This window comes from Ovis aries, chromosome X, assembly GCF_016772045.2.
Source record: "Ovis aries strain OAR_USU_Benz2616 breed Rambouillet chromosome X, ARS-UI_Ramb_v3.0, whole genome shotgun sequence".
Classification (NCBI taxonomy): Eukaryota; Metazoa; Chordata; class Mammalia; order Artiodactyla; family Bovidae; genus Ovis; species Ovis aries.
Genome location: NC_056080.1, coordinates 116,442,698 through 116,468,038, shown reverse-complemented (window position 1 = coordinate 116,468,038; position 25,341 = coordinate 116,442,698). Strand labels below are relative to the sequence as shown.

General features: G+C 37.1%; 1 protein-coding gene across 1 annotated transcript in view; it reads left to right on the top strand.

Annotated features, from left to right (window-relative positions):
- WDR44 (WD repeat domain 44) overlaps positions 1 to 18,191 on the top strand; it is an 88,670-nt gene extending 70,479 nt beyond the window's left edge. Inside the window, exons 13-20 of the mRNA XM_004022399.6 lie at positions 4,456 to 4,569; positions 8,154 to 8,276; positions 10,615 to 10,806; positions 11,015 to 11,116; positions 11,333 to 11,448; positions 12,524 to 12,651; positions 13,054 to 13,188; positions 17,126 to 18,191. Of these exons, the coding sequence (XP_004022448.1) occupies positions 4,456 to 4,569; positions 8,154 to 8,276; positions 10,615 to 10,806; positions 11,015 to 11,116; positions 11,333 to 11,448; positions 12,524 to 12,651; positions 13,054 to 13,188; positions 17,126 to 17,220 (1,005 nt within the window). The 3' untranslated portion in view covers positions 17,221 to 18,191. The remainder of the gene's footprint in view (positions 1 to 4,455; positions 4,570 to 8,153; positions 8,277 to 10,614; positions 10,807 to 11,014; positions 11,117 to 11,332; positions 11,449 to 12,523; positions 12,652 to 13,053; positions 13,189 to 17,125) is intronic.
- The last annotated feature ends 7,150 nt before the right edge of the window (positions 18,192 to 25,341 follow it).

The window sequence follows — 25,341 nt, the reverse complement described above, 5'->3', positions numbered from 1 at the left end:
ATAAATATTTATAGATTTTAAAATTTAAAGGAAATATAAATTGTAACTAGTAGTTATTTCTAAGTGATAGGGTTTTAGGTCATTTTTATTTGATTCTTTATATTTCTCTGTATTTCTAAAATTTTCTTCAATAAATTTACCTGATTTTATTAAGACTACAGGCGGAGGTCCCCAGCGGGGGCCCAGGCACCCAGTTTTTGTGGAGAAGGAAATGGCAACCCACTCCAGTATTCTTGCATGGAGAATTCCATGGACAGAGGAACCTGGCAGGCTACAGTCCATGGGGTCGCAAAAAATCAGACACGACTGAGCAACTAACACACATGCACACGTTAAGACTACAGAAGATACTATACAAATCTCTGGTTTAAGCCTTTTGAAACTTCTGTTAAGATAAACAAATAATAAAATGGGGATAAAGATTCGTGTTCCAGGACGTTTGTTGAATTGCTGTTTATTTCACAAAAAATTGAAAATGTCTAAATTATCAACAAATTAAAATGATTAAATTATGATATATCCATATGCAACTTGTAGGTGTTTCCAAAGAGTGAAATATGGAAGGTGCTCATGTAAAATAAAAGGAAGATACTGAACCACATGTTGTTTAGTTGCTCAGTCTTGTCCAACTCTCTTGGGACCCCATGGACTTCAGCCCACCAAGGCGCCTCTGTCCATGGGATTTCCCAGGCAAGAATATGGGAGTGGGTTGCCATTTCCTTCTCCAGGGTATCTTTCTGACCCAGGGATCAAACCCAAGTCTCCTGCATTCGCAGGCAGGTTCTTTATCACTGAGCCAACAGGGAAGCCCAAGTCATGTGTACAATATGACTGCAATTATATTTTTAAAAAATGAAAGATTGAAGATGGCCAATTTAGTTTTTCTACTTTCTATGCTTTCTGATTTGTCTATACTGAGTATGTATTACTTTATAATCAAAAATACACGAAGTATTTTAAAAATATGTAGAATACAAGGGAAAGAAAATGGATGTTTTTTTAACTTTATATTGGAGTATAGTTGATTAACAATGTTGTGATAGGTTCAGGTATACAGCAAAGTGATTCAGATATACATGAAAGAAAATGGATGTTTGAGGAGAATAAGAGAGACCTGGAATCATGGCTAGGGGCAATACACTAAGGAGTTAGTTAAATGAAAAGGATTATTAAACATAAAGTTGAATTTGATGTAACAGGGCAAGAGGCCTGTTTTGTTTTGTGTCTTCCCATGGTGCTCACTAATCTGACAGTAAAATGAGAGGAAGTAGCTGTAGTCATCCAGCATTAGGAGTGTTTAGCAAAGGGTCAGTGCATTGATATTGTTGGTCTCCCTCCACAGTGGATGTGAGGATGTTTTTATAACCTGTAAAATTGTTAACAGCCAGCAAAAGTAGTTTCTCTCTGTCCTCATAGCCACCATCCTATTTAAGCCCTCATTACTCTTAAACTTACTGACTGCACTTCCTGCCCCAACTCTCTTTCCAAACCACCTTTTATGTTATTACCCAGCATTCTCTTTCTAACGTCCCAGTCAGATCATGTTATTTTTTTTCTTTTCAGAAACTTGTCTTGGTTCTGCATTACCTTAGAATGTCTGAAATTTCAAACTGCAAATCCAGGGGTCTTTATGATCTGGTCTCAAAGTACCTTTCTGTCCTAATCCCCTGCTTTTTTCCATACAAGTTTTTCTCCCTCTTCATCATCCTACCTACCCTTCCCTAAATACACAAGTATTAGCTAACCTGCATTTTTGCTCAAGCAACATCCTCTAAAACATACAAGGACCAACCTCTGGACTTACAGTTACATGCTTTGGTTCTGCTGTTTACAGGTGGCTGTGTGACTTTTAATATATTATTTTGATCTCTTTGAGCCTCAATTTTTTGTTAATTTCTTCATATTTATAATGGTAATACCTACTCACAGAGTTGTTATGACTCATTCGGATAATGAATACAAAAGCATATTGTCAACTAAATGCATGGCAAACATGCATGGCATTATTTTCTACCCACCTCTACCTGTCAGGATGCTTTTGACTTCAAATAACAGAAATTCAACTGAAAGTGTCTTAAACAATAAGGCAGCCAGTCTGGAGTTTAGGCAGCTCCAGAGTTGGTTAATTCGGCAGCTCAGTTATGTCATCAGAGACACAAAGTCCGTCCATCCTCCTGCTTTGCTGTTCATTATCTGTTGTTCTCTTTAACTTGGTCCCCTCATGGTAGTAAGATGACTGCTACTGTCTTGGTGACTTACTGTCACATGCAGACAGCAGTGTTCAGAGGCAGAAAAGAGGAAGGTCCCTTTAGAATACTCCTGTTTAAGAGTGAAGAAATCTTTCTAGAAGCCTCCCCTATGTCCTCATCCCCAAACAACTGGCCCTCATGTTTTATTGATGGAAATTCTAGCATATGCTTATGCCTAAACCAATCATCAGTGGAAAAGAGTGAACTCATTTTAATTAGCTTAAACCAATCATGGTCAGTTCAATTCAGTCTCTCAGTCATGTCCGACTCTTTAAGACCAAATGAACCACAGCACCCCAGGCCTCCCTGTCCCTCACCAACTCCCGGAGTCCACCCAAACCCATGTCCATTGAATCGGTGATGCCATCCAACCATCTTATCCTCTGTTGTCCCCTTCTCCTCCTGCCCTCAATCTTTCCCAGCATCAGGGTCTTTTCCAATGAGTCAACTCTTCACATCAGGTGGCCAAAGTATTGGAGTTTCAGCTTCAACATCAGTCCTTCTCGTGAACACCCAGGACTGATCTGTAGGATGGACAGGTTGGATCTCCTTGCAGTCCAAGGAACTCTCAAGAGTCTTCTCCAACACCACAGTTCAAAAGCATCAATTCTTTGGTGCTCAGCTTTCTTTATAGTCCGACTCTCACATCCATACATGACTACTGGAAAAACCATAGCCTTGACTAGATGGACCTTTGTTGACAAAGTAATGTCTCTGCTTTTTAATATGGTGTCTAGGTTGGTCATAACTTTCCTTCCAAGGAGTAAGTGTCTTTTAATTTCTTGGCTGCAGTCACCATCTGCAGGGATTTTGGAGCCCAGAAAAATAAAGTCAGCCACTGTTTCCACTCTTTCCCCATCTATTTGCCATGAAGTGATGGAACCGGATGCCATGATCTTAGTTTTCTGAATGTTGAGCTTTAAAGCCAACTTTTTCACTCTCCTCTTTCACTTTCATCAAGAGGCTCTTTAGTTCTTCTTCACTTTCTGCCATAAGGGTGGTGTCATCTGAATATCTGAGGTTAATGATATTTCTCCCGGCAATCTTGATTCCAGCTTGTGCTCCATCCAGCCCAGCGTTTCTCATGATATACTCTGCATAGAAGTTAAATAAGTAGGGTGACAATATACAGCCTTGACATACTCCTTTTCCTATTTGGAACCAGTCTGTTGTTCCATGTCCAGTTCTAACTGTTGCTTCCTGACCTGCATACAGGTTTCTCAAGAGGCAGGTCAGGTGGTCTAGGATTCCCATCTCTTTCAGAATTTTCCACAGTTTATTGTGATCCACACAGTCAAAGGCTTTGGCATAATCAATAAAGCAGAAATAGATGTTTTTCTGGAACTCTCTTCCTTTTCCATGATCCAGCAGATGTTGGCAATTTGATCTCTGGTTCCTCTGCCTTTTCTAAAACCAGCTTGAACATCTGGAAGTTCACAGTTCACATTTTGCTGAAGCCTGGCTTGGAGAATTTTAAGTATCACTTTACTAGCATGTGAGATGAGTGCATTTGTGCAGTAGTTTGAGCATTCTTTGGCATTGCCTTTCTTTGAGGTTGGAATGAAAACTGACCTTTTCCAGTCCTGTGGCCACTGCTGAGTTTTCCAAATTTGCTGGCATACTGAGTGCAGCACTTTCACAGCATCGTCTTTCAGGATTTGAAATAGCTCAACTGATATTCCATCACCTCCACTAGCTTTGTTCTTAGTGATGCTTCCTAAGGCCCACTTGACTTCACATTCCAGGACGTCTGGCTCTAGGTGAGTGATCACACCATCGTGATTATCTGTGTCATGAAGATCTTTTTTGTACAGTTCTTCTGTGTATTCTTTCCACCTCTTCTTAATATCTTCTGCTTCTGTTAGGTCCCTACCATTTCTGTCCTTTATTGAGCCCATGATCATCCCCTGGTATTTGCTCCTACCTCTCCTAAAGGAACAGATGCTAAAAAAAAAAAAAAAAAGTGGGAGCTTTGTTAGAGAGGGAAAGATTGCAATAGCACAATGTATTTAGAGATGATCCTAGTTTATTAGGACAAGGAGGTGATGAAGTAGTAAGTAGTAGATTCAACATAAAGAGGAGTTGGGTTTTAGTGGGTCAAGATTTCAGTTAAACATCATACAAAACGAGGAGAAAACAAACAGGGAGGACAGAGAATGAAGCTTTCGTTTTTCTAGTTTTAACATTTGTTCTCATGTCTAAATAGGTATGCAGTGGAACTGACGAAGACCCTGATGATAAAAATGCACCATTTCGACAACGGCCATTTTGCAAATATAAAGGACATACTGCTGATCTTCTTGATCTTTCCTGGTCTAAAGTAAGAAATGCTTATTTGAATTTTGTATTCTGCATAACTTTCTAGGATAAGAACAAATGTTTTATTTGTATGATTATTTCCATCAAGTCCGAATGTCTGTAGCTATTTTGTGGGAGTTACAAATTAATTGAAATTTAAAAAGAGAAATGATAGATTAGGCTAATAAGAAAATGTTTATATTACATAACAGCTTCTATCTGGATCTGTCTATATACTTATACTTCTTGCTTTTTTTTATAAAGTAATTTTGCAAAATAACTATCCTCAGCAAATGCATATGACTTCAACTACAAAGATGAAGTCTGACCTAGCCAATCAAGACTGTTTTGGAGCTAGTCTGCTACCTTCATGAAATCATTAATTTAGGTTTAACAATTATATTCTACAAATCTTCATTTTATGGTTTTTTTTTCCTTAGAGCAAGATTATTTTAGGAGTAGGGGGCTATTTTGCCACCAATCAAATATCTTAGAAGTTTGCAAAAATTTTAAGAGGTATTTTAAATTTCTTTTAAGAGATCTGAAACATGAAGCTGTTTTTGGAATTTTTGCATTATTCAATATACTTTCTTTGCATTAAAATTTGTCATTAATCAGAATCTAATATATAATAAGAATTTGTGGGGGAAAATAATATTTAAAAGCCTTAAATTGAGAAAAGTCATCCAAGTTAGCAAAATACTAGCAAGGATACTGGTAATGCCTATATATTTTAACTATGTCAGGAGAACTTCACGTATTACAAAGATATCACTGGTATGTATTGGCAAGTCAGATTCCCAGGTGGCTTAGTGATAAAGAATCTGACTGCCAATTCAAGAGATGTGGATTCAGTCCCTGGGTCAGGAAGATCCCCTGGAGAAGAGAATGGCAACCCACTCTAGTATTCTTGCCTGGAAAATCTTGTGGACGGAGGAGCCTGGTGGGCTTCCAAAGAGCTGGACATGACTGAGCATGCACACATAGTAGCGAGTCAGGCTTCCCTGAGCTCCAGCTTTGAGTCACTCCATTTATGAATTGCTGCTCCTATTATATTTGTTTAGATATTATGGGTGTATTTCATAACATCTTTCTCTAACCTCCTGGAACAAGCTTGGGCCTCACCTGGTAGTCTAATTCTAAATTGAGCCCCAATTGTACCTTTGTTCCCCCTTCACCATACCCTGTATGAAATCTGTGTTGTCAGAAGATGGAAGTTTAAAGTATCCTTAAATCTGATAATCATATTCATCTAGAATAAATACAAAGCACCTAATTGGGAACCTTGCACTCATTTTACTGTCTTAAAACAAGCCAGTATTTTTTGTGAAATGTAAAACTAACTGAAGAAATTAATTCTCCATTGACCACTGTATCAGTCAGGGTTCTCCAGAGTAACAGAACCAAGAGGAAATACATACATCAGGAGGTTTATTTTAAGGAATTGGCTCACATGGTTGTGAGGCCAAGCAAGTTTAAAATCTGTAGGGCAGGCTTTGAAAGCACAGCAGGTATCATAACTGGAGTCTTAAGGCAGAATTTCTTCCCCAGAAAACCTCAGTTTTATTCTTAAGGCCTTCATCTGTCTGTGTGCTCTTTCCTTAAACTTTCTTTTTACTTAACTGTTTATGTACATTTCTAGGTCTTATTGGCAATGAGATTCTAAGCCCCTCAAGAATAGGGGTCTGACTTTCTTTACTGTTGTTTCTTTCAGTATCTAGTACAGTTGATATTTATAGGGGGTTTTCTGTTTGTTGAAAATTTATTTTGTGCCAGGTAGCAAGAATTACCTCGTTAATTCTTCTTCTTCTTCTTTTTTTTTTTTTTTAACATTTACCTTGTTAATGCTATGAGTTGGATGCTATTTCATATTGTGGATTAGAAGCCTGGGCCTCTGGCCCATCCCAGATCACACAACTAGTTATGGGTAGAACCTAGATCTGAATCTAATTTTTCTGACTCACAAGACCATGCTTATTTCAAGAAAACTATTTAATTTTGTTTAGTTAATAAGTATTTATTGAACAAAAATCTCTTAGCATAATAGAACCAGTCTTAACACGTCTTCAACATCTTCATTTTTAGGGTTGTCTTAGTATTTCTTTTGTATACTTAAACCAATGTACTGTTGGAAGAATAAATTCAGTTTTAATGAACAGTAGACCATAGATTTAGTTTTTATACACTCATTATTAAATATCAGGACATATAAAGCAAACTGTATATACTCTTCAAAACTTCTGGAACTGAGTGGACCTTGAAAATAAAAAGAATTGTTATTAGATGTTTCAAAAGTTATTGTAAATCTTTCAAAATTCTATTTTTTCTATTATTTTGGTTTTATTTTATATTTTTGTTTTTGGGTTTTTAGATTTTTTTCTTTTCTCTTTTTTTAACTTGTCAAAGTTATATTTTTAGTTGTAAGCTACATCTTTATTTTAAAATAGGTATACCACATAAAATATACTTTTTTTTACACTGGCCCAGATAGCATATATGTATCAGTACAGTAACATATCTGAATCCATATTTGTTCTTAGTCTTTTTACATTCAAAGATCAAAGAGTCTTTATTACTTTAAGCAAATAACAAAGCATCTCATTTTTCATAAGCACTCTGCAAAGTAGTATAGTGGTTAGAGCCTGACCTAGAGCCAGACTACCCGGGTTCAAATTGCAGCTCTGCCACTGACAAGCTGTATAGTCTTAGACAAATTATTTAACCTCTCTACCTCAGTGTTCTCATTTGCAAAAGGAGATAATAATATACATACCTCATAGGATTGCTGTATAGTGCTGAGAACAATGTTTAGCATATTGTAAGTACTCAGTAAATATCATCATTATTTCAATTTGTTTAGCACTTTTACTCATGCCAAAGAATACTAAGATTTCATTTGAGTTTCCTTGTTCAGCATAGTTTCCTTGTTCAACATAACTCATAGTTCTTCCCTTAAATAGATTTGTATTTAGAAATTAAAGAGCTTCTGCCAGCTGGAAGCTTTTGACAAATAGATGTTTGGTTTCTGGTGATGAGCCATTATAATGCCTAAGTCAGTTACACTATCCTCTTCTAGCTTTGAAAATTCTGAGACATTTGACAATTTCTATTCTCTAATTTTCTTGCCTGAGGTGTGACAGGTGCCCAATAACTTTTCATTTCCATGCTGCTTTGGATGATGATCTTTTTGAAGGCATGTTAAGTGACATTTAGGGAACTCATGTAAGTTAAAATTCACTGGTGTTATCAATGTGAAAATAACCAAAGTGATGCTAACTTCCAGTAGGTGCAGACTCCCAACGACTAAGGCACACCCTGGTCCTCTCTTGGCATCTTGCAAATTTCTTTCAATAGAAGTCATAAGATTCATCCTCATTTCAGAATATGTAATGTGAGAAAGTCTTAGAATCAAAGAAATATGGTATTTAACTATTTGGGGAAAAAATGGGATTGTCCAAGTGAATTGGATATCTTTTTGTGCTGTCTGATGCTGCATATAACAGTAATAATAATAACAAAACTATTGTACTAAAACTAAAAGTTCACTTTTATGGTGTAAATATTTTTTATATGATGATAAAATAATCAATGTCAATTTCTCCATAGAACTACTTTCTGCTTTCTTCTTCAATGGATAAAACAGTCAGATTATGGCACATTTCCAGAAGAGAATGCCTTTGCTGTTTTCAGCATATAGATTTTGTCACTGCCATAGCTTTCCATCCAAGAGTAAGTGTTTACACGTTTTTTGTTATACTATGAGGAAGGTGAGGGAACCAGGTTTCTCTGGAGGATATCTGGACTACAGGAAAAAATTATTAATAGCTGTATAGTTTACAGCAACTTAATTTAATGTTTCATTCTGCTTTAGAAATAAGGAACTAAATATTGTACTAATCTGCATTAGAAGAGCTGGAAATATTATAGTCTAAATATCAATATACTAGTGAGAAGTCATCCCACTAGTGAAAAGTCATCTCAAGTCTTTAATAAAACCTGCAGGGTATAAATAAATAAGATATCCTATTAAAGAGGAGAGAGGTTGGAGATGGTGGAAGACAAAAAGACAGCAGGTAAATAAGAAAGGGAAGCATATAGGCAGGAATAGTTAGTTGTAGGAGAGTCAGGAAGGGAAGAGACAAAGAAAAGGTTGAAAGTGGCAAAAACAAAAATTCATTATAAGATAGACTGAATTCCTGTGTCATGTCTGGAAACATTGTTAATCTTGAGATCTCCTCTTACTCATTTTCAGTGTAGAAAATCCTATCATATCTTTCCTCCAGAAGGAATTTTGTATGATTACAACTAAAGGAGAAAAGTCTACTATCATGGACTCCAGACCTATCTGATGCCCTTGTAAGATAGATCCACTAAATGCATAAGGCTAGAGAAGCTTTAGTTCTTTGCAGCTGTAAGGACAAAGGATGTCATGTGTTGGCGCTGCTTTACCAGCTAGGTTGAAATAAGTGGAAGGCTTGAGCTGACCTTCGTTGAATTTCCCTCCCCAATGTTAGTGTATATGATTACATTTCCAATCATGTCCTCATCTCTATATGTTAATACCCGTTGTCTTTTTAATGCAGACTTTCAATTATATTCACATTTCTTTCTCTCTTTCCTCAGATTAAGAAAGAAGAATGACTTTTGTCTCTCAATATAATTTCCCTCCCTGGGCAGGCTTATAACATAGGCATTAATAAAGTACTTGATTAAGAACTTTTGAAAATTAAAGATGTTTATTCTGTGTTAACACCATATCAGTTTGACCATCAAGCTCTCGAGGCTTCTTTCTGAAAAATACCCCCATCCTGTCACCTAAGGATGCAGCAGAAGAATGGATTTACCCCTGTCAGCAACTGTGAACAAAATCCCCCACATCTATTTTAACTATACTGTATCAGAGTGGAAAGAGGGGTATTAGATGGTGATAGTTATCCATGTAGTACTTTATCATTAAGGTTTCTGTTTAGTCGGCAATTTTCCTATACCTTTATTTGGTTTTATTTTAGAAACTGAAAAGCCTTATTTCTAAAACTTCTACTTACTTGGAGAGTTTATGAGAGGGGCTAGGGAAGAATGGAGTGATGTTGACATTTTCCTTGGAAATATGACTCTATCAAATAATGTAACCTGGAAGGAAGCAGGGTTATAAAAGAAATAGCAAAAGAGAGATACTCACACATATACACATATGTGTATATAATAAAATTCTGAATTGTAAGACCAAGATAAAGTATTTTTACTTGTTCAACACTTCTACTGGTATACATTGAATTGAGCCTACTATACCATATCCGTAAAAATACCTATTCTATGAAGGTTATCCTTGACAGGCTTCAGAAGTAGGTAAGAATAATAATCTTGAGTGGAAAAGAAAATCTGTTTCATGTTTTAGCGTCCTAATTATTTTATCTTTAATTCTTATGTTACCAAAAATTAGAGCAACTTTGTGATAGGCCTGGTTTAATTTAGAACAAGGTTTCTAAACCTTGACACTAATGGTATTTTGGGTTGGATAATTCTTTTTTATAGAGAGAGGGAAGGCTGTCTTGTGCATTGTAGTATGTTTAACAGCATTTCTGGTCTCTACCCACTAGATGTCAGTAGCACCCACCCTCTAAATTGTGACAATCAGAAATGTCTCTGGACATTCCTTAAATGTGCTAGCCCTGATAGGTGTCCCTACCTGACCCCCTGCCAACCCTCTGCAGAAAGGCAGTGATTAAAGATTCAGAACGCGCATTAACAGGGAACCCAGAATTTCTCAAACTTATTTGATCACAGAACACTTCTACATGATATTTACTCCATTGTCTGTTAACATCTATTCTTTGGGAAAAGCAGTTGAAGGATATGATAGAATGATTAGAACCTCATTTCTCAAAAATGAATATTGAGATTTCTAATTGTTATTTTTAATGAATAAAATAATGCTTACTTTAATACTTTTAAAATAAAATCTTAACATATTTTAACATTTTTTCCTAATAGACTTGATGTATTGATTTGCTAATTAGTTTTTCTTCATGTGGTAAAATGAAAGCTTCCTCTTTTGCCACCTTTTTAGGATGACAGGTATTTTCTAAGTGGGTCATTGGATGGAAAGCTCCGCCTTTGGAACATACCTGACAAAAAGGTGGCTTTGTGGAATGAAGTAGATGGTCAAACAAAATTGATCACAGCTGCAAATTTCTGTCAGAATGGCAAATATGCAGTGATTGGAACATATGACGGCAGGTGTATTTTCTATGATACAGAGGTAAATGACTATCTTGTACAAATTACATACTTGAATACTTAGAAGACCCTTCTGTGGTTTGGAATAAGTTGGTGTATCCTTCCTGGGCTTTAACTGCCTTATCTGTAAATTGGGACAAATAATATTAATACCATGTTTGTCTGTGAGTTGGTTCAGGTGATCTTTGAGGTTCTAATTCTGATCTTTTTAAATTGTGGTTTCTTTTTAGCATTTGAAATACCATACACAGATACATGTCCGATCTACCAGAGGGCGCAACAAGGTTGGAAGAAAAATTACTGGCATTGAGCCTTTACCTGGAGAAAACAAGGTACTAAGTATTCAAAACCATCTCTCTCCATACTATATATAGGCTCCTGAAAGTAAGTTCTTCATATCTTGGCTAAGAATATATTTCCTTTCTTATGGAATAATGCTTTTTCTAGTTTTGAGGTATATTCTATATTTGTGTAACACCCTTTTTTGGTTGTACCTTAACACAGATTAAATGGTGTTATTTTTAACTTTTCCTTTGATTTGTTTTTAGATACTGGTAACCTCAAATGACTCCAGAATCAGACTGTATGATCTTAGAGATTTGTCGCTGTCCATGAAGTATAAGGGTTATGTCAACAGCAGCAGCCAGATCAAAGCAAGTTTCAGGTAAATTAGCAATGAGGAATTCCCCATAGAGATCAGAATATTTCTCCCCTACTCCCATTTTTCCATTGATCTATACCTTATGTTTATATGTTTATGTATAGTGGTGTTAGTTACTTTGGGTTTTTACAACTGGTATCTCATATTATCAATCATACAGAGCTTACCTTATCCACCTGTTTGGTAGATTTAGAATTGTTCCTCCTCTGCTGATGAAGAAGCAACATCCAGAAAATTAAGTAATTTGCCTTAAGTCACACTGGTGGTATCAGAGCCAGGATTAGAAGACTCCCAGCTCCAGAATTTGTGCTTTTGTATTTTCATGTATGCTTTCTAAGAGGAGATTTATCCCACCACCACTCACACTTGGCCTTTTAAGTACAGAAACTAAGCATTTTGAGACCCTAAGGTACAATGTCCTGTATATACCTTTACACGTCATTATTATTTGAACTCTTAATTTAGGGTCTGCAGGCTCTCCTGAAATACCTATCTCTTCTTTCTTTATAGCCCTCTTTATTTCAGTCCTTTTCTTACCAGTTCTCCATTCTTCTTGAACTACCCAGTAATTACCCAGTAATTTAATTAGTAAAGTATTCAGCTTCTCTCTTTTATCTCTTAAGTAGACATTCCTCCTGAGAGCTTCCCTGGTATAGGATCTGCCTGCAATGCAGGAGACACAGGTTCCATCCCTGGGTGGGGAAGATCCCCTGGAGAAGGAAATGGCAACCCACTCCAGTATTCTTGCCTGGTGAAATCCCATGGACAAAGGAGCCTGGCCTGCCTGGTGTCACAAAGGGTCGTACATGACTTAGAGACAAAGCAGCAACAACAGGCATTCCTTCCAGTGTGGGTTAACCCAGCAGCAGTTACCTAGAACTTTGATGAACGTATGAATGCCAGTGGCCACCCATGTCAACCCTACATGTTCAGGGCCTCTGAAGTGAGGCAAGGAGTCTATATTTCAGCAAGTTCTCTTGAATGTTTTCTTAGGTGTTTCAAACTAGGAAGCTCGGTAGAGAGAAACCCCTAAAAAGCCCCACAACTTTGATTCTTTTTCTCTCTTCCCTAAATTTAGCCATGATTTTAATTACCTTGTTAGTGGCTCAGAAGATAAGTATGTTTATATCTGGAGTACTTACCATGACTTAAGCAAGTTTACTTCAGTCAGGAGAGATCGTAATGACTTTTGGGAAGGTATTAAAGGTAAGTAAATGCCCAGTTTGGTGTGTCTTTTAAATAAATAAAGTTAAAATGAAGATATAAGTAAATTTGTATAGGCATTATTTCAGAGAGAGAGTTTGGCAGTTTTAACTGCTTTCAGTTTGTATTGGCTTTGTTTGACTTTTCTATACCAAGGAAGAACTTATACTTGTGTAAAATTTGAGAAGTCATGGAATCTCAGAACTTGTATGTGGTTTTGGGTTTGTTTTTTTTTTAAGAAAATATTTTTGAGTTTTAAATAGTTCTGAGTTACTTCTTATCTGTTCATTTCTAAAGACATTTGTATATAACATACACTATTATATTTTTTGTATATTATACTTTTTATCTTGATGTTTAGAATCAAGCTTATTAGTATCCTAAAGTTGATTTTTTTTTTTACAGCACATAATGCAGTTGTTACATCAGCTATCTTTGCTCCAAACCCAAGTTTGATGTTGTCTTTGGATGTGCAGTCTGAAAAATCAGAAGGAAATGAAAAAGGTGAAGATGCCGAAGTGTTGGAAACCATGCCCTCTGGTAGGTACCTGTGTTTTATTTGTCCTTCATGCTCTCTGATCAGCCTTTAGTAACTTCATTGATCTATGAGTATTATGAGGTCTTCATGAATATGAAGAATATTTATTTTATACAGCATAATGGTTGACAGATATTCATTTCTGAACGTTTTGGTAACATAATTCTTGGAGGTTTTACTTCTCTTAAATTCACCTGGGAATTAAAAATGAAAATTTTGAAAAGTTGTAATTTTTTTATGAACAGTTGTTCTCTTTAGAGAAATGCAAACAAGACATAAATATATACATAATATATCACCTTTCTCTTCTACTACAGTATCATCTCTGTGAGGACACAGATTTTATGTGTTTTATTTATTGTTGTAGTGCCAGTGCCTAGCCCAGTGCTTGCCTGCATATGGTAGATGCTTAATAAAGAATTACTGAATAAGTGAGTTAAACCAAAATGAAAGCAATATTCTTTTCTTTTACCACAAATTTATAGCTTCTCATAGATAGCTCTTGGGTTGACCAAAAAGTTTGAGTTTTTCCCTAACATCTAGTGGAAAAACCTGAATGAAGTTTTTGGCTAACCCAGTATCTCCAAGCCTGTACTAAGGCTTTAATAATGAATAGTACTTTCAGTTATATAAAATGCTCAGATTAGGAAGTAAAAAGAAACCATCAGGTAGTAGTGAGTGCCAATGATATAAAAATGATTTTCCTGTTAATTCTCAAGAACAAGGTAAAGCCATGTGAATTTGGACCAATTCTTAACAAAAACAGTTTGTATTGTTATAATCAATTGCAGAATATTTTAGTAAATGAGTTTTCTCACTTTAGAGACTACACCAGGTCTTGAAGAGTGTTATAAAGTCACAACAATGCACATAGTGTACCAAGAGTGCTTCTGAAATTATTTGAATATTTAAAAGTTCTCAAGCATGTTTATTTAATCTTGGGCAGTTTCCCTTGTGGTACTGTTTGCACTGTACACTGCACTAAATACACTATTTCTTCTGTCTGTGAAGCAAAGTTTTGATACCAAAGACAAGCTTCAGTCTAGCACTTCTTTCATTTACATGCTTTAAAAATAAACCGACTCAGAATTATTACACCTTTCCTAAATGCCTGTTTGGAAATATTTCTTTTCTTTTTTCCCCTCAGAGTCAAATCCTGTTTCTGTCTTCTAAATTAAGTAGTTTGGTTGGGTTTTTTCTTTTTTTTTTTTTTTGTCTGATGATTCCTTTTTGCACTCTGTACATTTCCCCTACATTCCACAGAAGATTCTAGCTTTTAAAACTATTTGAGGAAAAATGGAAAGTGCTTTTTTTAAACTTCTCAAAACCACACTGTATTAACATTGTTCAGTTACTACTTTGCTGGGTCCTTTTTAAAGAGGCACAACTTTGGATCATACTCAGATTTGTGTTTGCTGTTTTCTACCTGTGTAGGTATATTCTAAGAATACTCTTCAAACCCAGGGTATGAGATCATAAAGTATATCTGATTGCCTTCCTCTTTATTCCTGACATATTTGACTATTTAAGCTTCCATTTTCTTCATGTTTAAAATGGTGATTATACCTCATTGATAAGGTTTTGATATGGGCAGAAGACCTAAATGACATTTCTCCAAAGAAGACATACAGATAGCCTAACAGGCACGTGAAAAGATGTTCCATATCACTAATTATTAGAGAAATACAAATCAAAAGTACAGTACACACACACACACACACACACGCGCGCGCGCGCACGCGCGCTGGAATATTACTCACCCATTAAAAAGAATGAAATAATGCCACTTGCAGCAACATGGATGGACCTAATGATTATATTAAGTGAAGTAAGTCAGACAGACAAAGATAAGTATGATGTCATTTATATATAAAATCCAAGAAAATAGTACCAATGAACTTACAAAACAGAAACAGACTCACAGACATAGAAAACAAACTTACAGTTACCAAAAAGGAAGAGGAGAGGGAGAAATTATGAGTATGGGATTAACAGATGCACACTACCATATATAAAATAGATACATAACAAGGATTTACTATATAGCACAGAGAACTATATTCAATATCTTATAACAACCTATAATGGAAAAAATATATATGTACATATATGTGCGTGCATGCTCAGTCATTTCAGTTGTATGCGACCCTGTGGACTGCAGCCTGCCAGGCTTCTCTGTCCATGGGGTTTTCTGGGCAAGAATACTGGTGTAGGTTGCCATACCTCCTTACAGGGGATCTTCCCAACCCAGGGGTCAAACCCATGTCTCTTACGTCTACCTGCATTGGCAAGCGGGTCTTGTACCACTAGCACTATGTGGGAAGCTCATGTAAATATTTATGTACCTCCAAGTATATGCATGTCTCAATCACTTTTCTGTACAGCTGAAACTAACACAATATTGTAAATCAACTATACTTCAATTTTTAAAAAGATACAGCTAAAAACTAAAAAAAGAAACAAGGTTGTGATAAAAATTAAAGATAAGACATGCCTCTAGCAAAATGCTGGTGTATAGTAGATATTATCATCTTCATTATATAGTATCTTATAAAGCATTTTTATATTTATATATATGATGATTTCTTTTATTCTCCAGCCTCTCTGATATCTGTCAGTTGTTTGCTGTTGCTTCTGCTGCATGATGGTACTTTGAGATAAACGAAAAGTGTATTAGGAATAGTCAAAGGCTTAGCATATGTTTTTAGCAAATCTAAGTGAAACCATTTTGTCTAACTCATCCTGTACACAACTTTCCATTTAAAGTTTGGATTATCTGCTTCCTTACAAATCAGCACTTCTTAAGTCTACAGTGTTTGCCTGTGCATAATCGTTAACACTGAATTGTGTTTGTTAAATGTTTTTACCAGCAAACATAAGAGGTAAGCATTTTTGCCATTCAGCATAGCTACATAGTTCTTCAGTATGGACTGGAAAGGCAAAAGGTGTTGTCAGCATTCACAGAGCAATCATGTATATTTCATTTCATGGCAGTTCCAGTATATCTGCTGTACAGTAAACCTTACTGTCAACCTCATTAGTGAGCCCTGTTAGCAAAAGACTTGCCCAGCTGATCCCATCTTGCCAACACTCCAGTCCTGGGGCTGAATAATATACTAGCCTCTTGCTGCGAGGACTTCTCTGATGGCCCAGACAGTAAAGAATCTGCCTGCAATGCAGGTGACCCAGGTTCAATCCCTGGGTCAGGAAGATTCCCCCGGAGGAAGGCACAGCAACCCATTCCAGTGTTCTTCTTGCCTGGAGAATCCCATGGACAGAGAAGCCTGGTGAGCTGTAGTCCATCAGGTCACAAAGAGTCGGACACAACTAAGTGACTGACACACACACACTCTTGCCATGAAATGAAGAATTAGACAATTTAGAGGCCTTGGCTGCCTGAGACTAAATCCAGGCATCCAGGCCCCACTGCTGCTACTGCTGCTAAGTTGTGTCAGTCGTGTCCGACTCTATGCAGCCCCATAGACGGCAGCCCACCAGGCTCCCCCGTCCCTGGGATTCTCCAGGCAAGAACACTAGAATGGGTTGCCATTTCCTTCTCCAATGCATGAAAGTGAAAAGTGAAAGTGAAGTCGCTCAGTCATGTCCGACGCTTAGCGACCCCATGGACTGCAGCCTACCAGGCTCCTCCATCCATGGGATTTTCCAGGCAAGAGTACTGGAGTGATCCACGCCCCAAGGGACCATAATCTCCCTATGCCAGGAAAAGAGCAGCTAAGACAAGGTAAAGTGGAATTGAGCCTCAGAGAGGAGAGATACAGGAGGATGAAAGGATTATGGAGCAAGCCAAGAAATAGACTGAGAAGGCTGGGAGAGGTTCTTCCCACCCCAGAGGTGGAGGGTCATGGGCATGTGACAAGCTTGTGGCAGCAGGCTTCATATTCCTTTTAAAAACCTTTTTTTTTTTTTAATGCTTTTAAGGTATTATGAAGACAGACAACACAGAAGTTCTTCTCTCTGCTGACTTCACTGGAGCAATCAAAGTGTTTATTAACAAAAGGAAAAATGTATCTTAATTTTAAATGACATTTAAAATAAACATATAAATAAGTTTCTGTATGTACCAGGACTGAAAAAAATCATAGTGTTTCAGGTTAACATCCTTTTTTTTTTTTAATTTTTATTGGAAGTTGTTCAAATATAATATATTTTTTGAGAGGCAATGTTAATGATCTAGTAAACCCTGGACTGATAGACTAGCAAGGAATGTAGCTAGAATAACATTGCCAAACATTAGGCTTTACATTTTGTTACGTTTGTGTTTTTGTTATATAATTGTGAACATGCACAGGTTTCTGCATGAAAATATATTAATGTATTAATCACATGTGTGTGCCTTTTGGTTACATGCACTAAATCTAACAGAGTTAAATTATTTCAGTGGCTCTTTTGGCCTCTTATTGAGGAGGAGTGTCTTGTTTCTAGCTTAAATAATTTCTTTTGCACAAAATTTCATTTTTAAGAGAAGTGGTATCTTTTGACTGAGTTATTGTTTTAAAAATGTTATATAGGTTTTCAATAGGTCAACAACCATGTGTAAATGGTTTTTATACATTTCTCAATTTGGGGATGATTCTTTTGTGTGTGTGGTCTAAAATGTGGACTTAAGATTCTTTTCTTTGTATGTGTATATATAATTTTTTTTTGCCACACTGGAGCACAATGTTTCTATGTAAAGAATTCTTTTCATTCTTTATCCATGAGCACCAGGCTTTGCTCACTTAAAAAAAAATTAAGCCGCATTAAGGAGTGAGTCTTCTTTTTTACAATAATGTAAAAATGAACTGTTTACATTTTTTTAAAGCATTGTAGTTTTAAAAATTAAGCTGTTTTGTTTTGTGTTGTTAAATTTGGAAGCCTTTGTAAATATTGATATAATGTACCAATGAAATAACATCTGGGGTTGATGGAACCCTGATAATGTTGTTGATGGTTAGCATATGTTTCTGAAAATTAAATATGTATTATTAAAAGTTGGTGGCCGAAAGTTGTTAAACATGTGACATTATTTTCCAATGACTTCAGTAACTTGAGAAAATAAAAGTCTTGTTTTATAATTTGATTTTTAGCAAGCAGAGATCACATTTTGGGCCCCAAAATTATAATGCATAAGCTACATACCTTTAAGAAAAATAGTTTTTAATTCTAGTTCTAAAGTGAACACTGCTAGCAGTTCATCTCTATGCTTATACGTTCTTTACTGCAGTTGTTTTCAGTATGTAAGTGAGAAGCTGAGGAGCTATGATCATATCCTTATTAATCAGCATAGTCTTGAGTGTCCTGGATTTTCTAGTTCATTCCGTATTGTTTACCTTGGTTTTATTGATATGCTGCTTTCTTCCTCTTGCTGGCGACATGCCTTCTCCTTCCTCTCCTCCCACCTCCCTCACTATCCCCCGCCTCTCTCTACTCACTTTCCTGTACTGTGCCTCACAGATCAAGTTGTTATGCCATTGGCTTTCTAACCAGTCTCTTTCTTAGTCTCAAGGTCTGGATGGCTGTGGAATTGGTCTAGTGTCTCAGAGAACTCAGTGTCTTCAACTTTCCGAGGCTGCGTGGCTTTCACTGACTTCTGCCTGATGCCTTGTAGTCTTGCTGCGGTGCTGGATGTTTCAACTGCATATAATCGGGGTGTTGCCATATGAATATTTCCTGATGGGTTTTATGTAGTTTCTTGAACAAAAAGGCAAAGGCAAAATAGTTGGGATGCAAGCTTAAGAGAACAATACCAATACTTATAAATTTAGTTTTTAAAATGTTGGTTTATCATTATATAAATATACTGCAAAGTTACAAGTCAGAAAGTGAGTTTGAAAAGGTAACATCAAGATGTATGTAAAGAAAAATTGAACAGTATTTTCCCCTAAAATGAACTGTATTAGAAACTCACTATATTAAGTGGTGTGGTATTATAGGAAGGAGCACAGATTCTAGAATTAGATAAACTTAGATTTGGTTTCCTCTGTTAGCACCTTCCTTGGGCATGTTATTTTATATTAATTTCCATGTCCTTATCTGTAATATGAGAATATCTCAGTGAAATTGTAAGGATTTAGTGAAAATCATGTATATGTAAAACTTGGTACCTAGTTAATACTCAATAGACATACATTTCTCAATCCCTCGGTACACTTCTAGACCAAAAAAAAAAAGGGGGAGGAGAGGATATAGAAGCACTTTTCAGATACTGATATTTCATGGATGAATAGTATTTTAAGGATTGACATAGGGCACCAGCCCTTTTTTGTCAACTCAACACTTTAAAAAACTTCCACCATTTTTTGTTGTTTAGTTGATAAGTCATGTCTGACCTGTGACCCAGTGGAATGTAACTCACCAGGCTCCTCTGTCCATGAAATTTTCCAGGCAAGAATACTCAGTGGGTTGCCATTTCCTTCTCCAGTGGATCTTCCCTACCCAGGGATCGAACCTGCATCTCCTGCTTGGCAGGTGGATTCTTTACCACTGAGCCACCATCATAAAAGAGAGAACATTTTAATACTTAAAAAAAGGTCAAGCATAATCTTATCTTAGGGCAACAAACAGTCTATTAAAGTGAATAAACCTAGCTTTTGAAAAAAGTAACCATATTTTCTTATTTTCCCTTTCTCTGGTAAAAATTTCATCACAGAGTTAGTGTGGCTGCCTAAATAAGTTTAAAGCCACATTTCATTAAAAACTCTTTGGAGAGCCATAACAAGTCTTCCTTTGCCTTCATCTTGTTTACATTAACTGGAATTAAAATATGAATGACTCAATGTAATTTAGCATGCCATTTTCTCTGGTCTTTCACATTATATAGCTAAGCAGTTGCTTTCTATTCTTTGAAATACATGTATAACATTAATTTATCCATTCCCCAAATTCCAATTTCAGATTTTCAGACCCGGCTCTCCTTACTGATATGAAAAAATCAAATTTTCGGAATTTTTTAAGTCTTTATTATGAGGATTCAGGATAAAAATATGTTTGGGTTTTAATATTTCCCTGTAAGTTTTCAAAAGAAAATCATGACCAGTTTCACTAGTTTCTAGCTTCCCACCTTACTTCTGTATTAGCATATGTTTATTGAACATCTATGTACAGACCATTGCTGGGACTAGAGAAGAATAAGACAGCATCCATGTGCCAGAAGAGCTCACAGTCTGATGGAGAAGGTGGCCATAGAAACAAGCAAGAGACTTGGAACTGTCTTGTGGCTGTAGCCCTAGGAATGCCCCTTCTCATCCTGTTCCCAATCTCTGGCTTTTTTTGGTGTGTGTGTTTTTTTGTTTGTTTGTTTGTTTTTTTTTTTGCTTCCTAGTAACTCATGACAGCCACTTGTCTTTGTTCATCTAATATTACAAGTAGCAAACATAACATGAGTAAAAGACCTTATGAGTAAGCCAGAGGTAAGGCAGAAAAAAATGAAGTACCTAACCAAGGCAACATTTTCACTGGTCTCTGGCCCCCCTCCTCCCAGCCTAAAATCGTTGTCTATTTCCCCCAAAATCCTACCTGTCTTCTATTTCAAACTAACTCCTGATTATCAGACTCCTCCCCACAACTGCTGTCCTGTTCCCTTCAGTTCTGAAGCTTGGTCCATTCTATTTTCTTTTGTTCACTAGATGTAAGTCATCTAGTCTTGGGGAGCCCAGGTTCCCCCCGTTAACCACAACCACATGACTGCTGTAGCTCCATGCACATGAAATACATTCAGGTTGTTACAGCAGGGCCAGTGCAAAGGGTGGTGTGGAGAAGAGGGGAGGGATCCACTGCAGATTCCCCAACAAATCAAATGTCATCATGTAGATTACAGGTTATCTAGGCTGGCCCAAGCAGATCGAGCTGGCTTGTATGTCCAGCTACTCTGCACTACATTTTTTTAATTTTATTTTGGAATAACTAGATTTACAGAAAAGTTCCAAAGGAAATATGGCGTTCCCATGTACTTATTACCCAGTTTCCCTTAATGTTAGTATCTTACATTACCATGGTACATTCATCAAAACTAAAATCTACACTGCTGCATTACTGTTAGGTAAACTCCCAACTTTATTCATATTGCACCAGTTTTTCACTAGTGTCCTTTTTCAGTTCCAAGATCCAGTCCAGAATACCTTTCATTTAGGCATATAGTGCTTCCCTAATTTAAATAAACTTTATTTTAGAATAGTTTTATATTTTTCAGAAAAGTTTGCATAGTTCACATATCCCCTGCACCAACTTCCCCTGTGGTTAGCATCTGACATTACAGTGGCACATTTTTCATATTAAGGAACCAACACTGGTACATTACTATTAACTCTACGCTTTACTTGGATTTCACTGCTGCTGCTGCTGCTAAGTCACTTCAGCCGTGTCCGACTCTGTGCGACCCCATAGACGGCCTCCTACCAGGCTCTTCTGTCCCTGGGGTTCTCCAGGCAAGAACACTGAAGTGGGTTGCCATTGCCTTCTCCGTGGATTTCACTAGTTTTTACGTAATGTCCTTTTTCTGTTCAGGAATCCCATCCAGGATGTGACATTACATGTGGTTGTCACGTCTCTTTTGGCTCTTCTTGGCCATGATATTCTCTCATGCTTCCCATGCTTTTGATGACTTCAGTTTTGAGGAGTACTGATAAGTATTTTGTTCAGTGTTCCTCAGTTGGGTTTGTCTGATATTTTTCTCATGATTCAATAGGCTATAGCCTCTAGGGAGGAAGCTCACAGATGTGGATTGTTCCTTCATTGCATCGCATCAAGCATATATAGTACCAGCATGACTTATCACTTGGCTGAGGAGTGTTTGTCAGGTTTCTCTACTACAAAGTTACTTTTTTCTCACTTTCCATAAATCTGTTCTTTGGAAGTGAATCACTAAGCACAGCCCAAACTCATGGGGTAGGGAAGAGTTAAGGCCCGCCTCCTTGAGAAGCAAGCATCTGTATAACTTAATTTGGAATTGTTTAGTATAGGAGATAGGTCTCTTCTCCCTTATTTATTTATTCAACCATTTGTATCAGGACCATTTGTATTTGGACTTACAGGTAGTTATTTTATACTTTGAATTGTAGTCCAACACTGCATTATTTTGTCTTTCAACTTGTTCTTTCAAGTTGGCTTCTATGTCCCTTTGACTTTTTTTTTTTTTTGAGCACTTCTTTCTTTATGTCACTGTTAACATGCTCCAGGTTCATTTCATACGTTTCCAGTTCTGTAATCAACCACTTATCCAGGTTCCTTTTATTAGAGACTGGTATTAAAAATGAAGATCTGGGTGATAGATGTGCTCATTGCTACTGGGGTGTTGTTTCTCTCAGGCCATCTGAGCTGACAGAGCAAGGAAATATATGCATGCATACAAATCTCTGTTTATATCCACATCTATAAAATTTTCTATGTATCTCAATATTAAATTGGATTTGTATCTTTGCTGATGTCTCTGAGTGATCCATTAGTGCATAGATTATTCTAGTTTCCTCCTCTTGCTTATGAATAACCTCTTTCTCCAACAGTGAGCCACCTGGTTCCCACCATTTACTATCCATTTACTTATTTGTTCAATCACAACATAACATGTTCAGCAGTTTCAGAACTGCTAACCCATATCCCCAGGAGAAACACCTTTACCAATTAGAATACAGTTTTTACATAAAGTCCTTTGTGTTTTATGTCATATCTGGTCACACCGTTTTTCAGAGTTACTTAGATCAGTGCCTTTTTTTCTCTACTCACATCACCTTTTAAAATTAGATTCGTCTATATTATCTGTTCCTCTATTAAGATTTGATGATATAGATAGCCATACTTATTTAGTAAATAATGGCATTCTTTTGTAGACAACTTCCTGCCTTGCTTTCAGGTGCTTAGCATTGTCCTAAAGCAACTTTACAGTCTGCCCTCTTGCTCCACTGGAGTTGCACTCATTCAGCAAATGTCCAGCGCTTAATCTGTGTCAAGACCTTAATCTGTGTCTAATATGCTTTGGATCTCAGAAATTCATGAAGGTGTTACAATTATGATTTCAGTAATTTTATTGCATATTTTCTGAGTTCCTACTCTGAGTTACTGTAAAGAATAAAAAATAATAAGGCATGGCCTTTTCCTTCAAAGGTCACAATCAGAGCACTTTTCATTAATATGATAGAAACCTTTTTCCACTATTGGTGGTTTAGTCACTAAGTCATGTCCAACTCTTTGCGACCCCATAGACTGTAGCTCATGGACAGGCTCCTCTGTCCATGGGGTTTCCAGGCAAGAATACTGGAGTGGGTTGTCATTTCCTTCTCCAGATCTTCCACAGCCAGGGATCGAACCTGGGTCTCCTGCATTGCAGGCGGATTCTTTACCAGCTGAGCCACCAGGGAAGCCCTGTGTTAATAAAGCCTCTTCAGATTAGCTGCTGCTGCTGCTAAGTTGCTTCAGTTGTGTCCAACTCTGTGCGACCCCATAGACGGCAGCTCACCAGGCTCCCCCGTCCCTGAGATTCTCCAGGCAAGAACACTGGAGTGGGTTGCCATTTCTTTCTCCAATGCATGAATGTGAAAAGTGAAAGTGAAGTCGCTCAGTCGTGTCCGACTCTTAGCGACCCCATGGACTGCAGCCCACCAGGCTCCTCCATCCATGGGATTTTCCAGGCAAGAGTACTGGAGTGGGGTGCCATTGCCTTCTCTGCTTCAGATTAGCAGTAGAGCGTAAATAACGGCAAATCTGTTACACATTTTTCAACTTCGAATTTTGTGGGAAACCTAAATCTTAGGAGGATTTAACAAAAAGTTATAGAGAAACCATGACTTAAGGATTATTTCCATGTAAAATACTACCCTCGAAGAAGTATTTGTGGGGGCAGAGTTGAGTTATATATGTTGATTGCTGGCAGGGACTAGTAGCAAGGCTTAGGTAGAAGAAAGGCTTCAGGAGCTACATACCTTATCTATAAACTGACACAAATTCATAAATCCTTTCTAATTTAAAATATTTATTTTACTTTAATACTTACACATTGTAGAAAACATGACTTATACCAAAAAGTTTAAGAAATAATCACCCGTAATACTGTAAGTCAGAGATAACAGATACTAACATTTTAGAATATGTAGCTTTATTTTTATGCATGTATATTTTTAAGGGCTTATATAATTATACAAGATAATTTGAATACTAGTCATACTACACATCATGGGCAGTTTCCATATTTTTTCATGGTGCATAAATGTTCTATCATATGGATCAAATGTTGATCATATCTATCAAATGTTCTATCAATGTAAGCAATGTATGGATACTGAGGGTGTACCTGTCTGTATTACTATGAATAATAGTAGAAGATATAGAGGCAAATATCTTCATCAGAATTTCTAATTACTGACTTAAGATGATAAATCCTTAAAATAGAAGTATAAAGCATGAACTTCTAAGGATAAGCAGTATCATAGATTGTAAAAATCTTCTGCAAAGGAATTGGGAGCCTGGGTTTGTAGCTTGGTTCTAGTGGCCTTGTGACTTCAGGAAAGCTAAGGAATTCTCTGAGAGCCTAACAAAATAGGATATTTAGATTAAGATTCCTTCTAACTCTGGTGGTCCATGTGCCTGGTCAGCATTCCTTCAGAGGCAGTATAGCTAAAAATTCTCTCACTTTCTTGTTTCCTCAGCAGATAGCTAACCTGTGATATGCAAGGCAGTCATAGTTTATGTCACCTACAAAGTCATAGCCATGTGAAGTCTGTTGAAGTCAACTCAGGGAGCTCATCTCTGGAGATGGAATTCCTGGTTATGGAATTGACTAGTAGGAGAAAGGAGGGTGGGTAACAGAGTTGGCTCACCTTGCCCTACCTGTCTACAAGGCCAGTCACCACATCCAGGTATATCAACTCCTCTGCCTTTAGTTTACTTCCTTTAGTATGCTGCTGCTAAGTCGCTTCAGTCGTGTCCAACTCTGTGCGAACCCATAGACGGCAGCCCACCAGGCTCTGCCGTCCCTGGGATTCTCCAGGCAAGAGCGCTGGAGTGGGTTGCCATTGCCTTCTCCAGTGCATGAAAGTGAAGTCGCTCAGTCGTGTCCAACTCTTAGCGACCCCATGGACCGCAGCCTACCAGACTCCTCCATCCATGGGATTTTCCAGGCAAGAGTACTGAAGTGGGTTGCCATATAGCTTCATTTGTTTGGGTCTTGA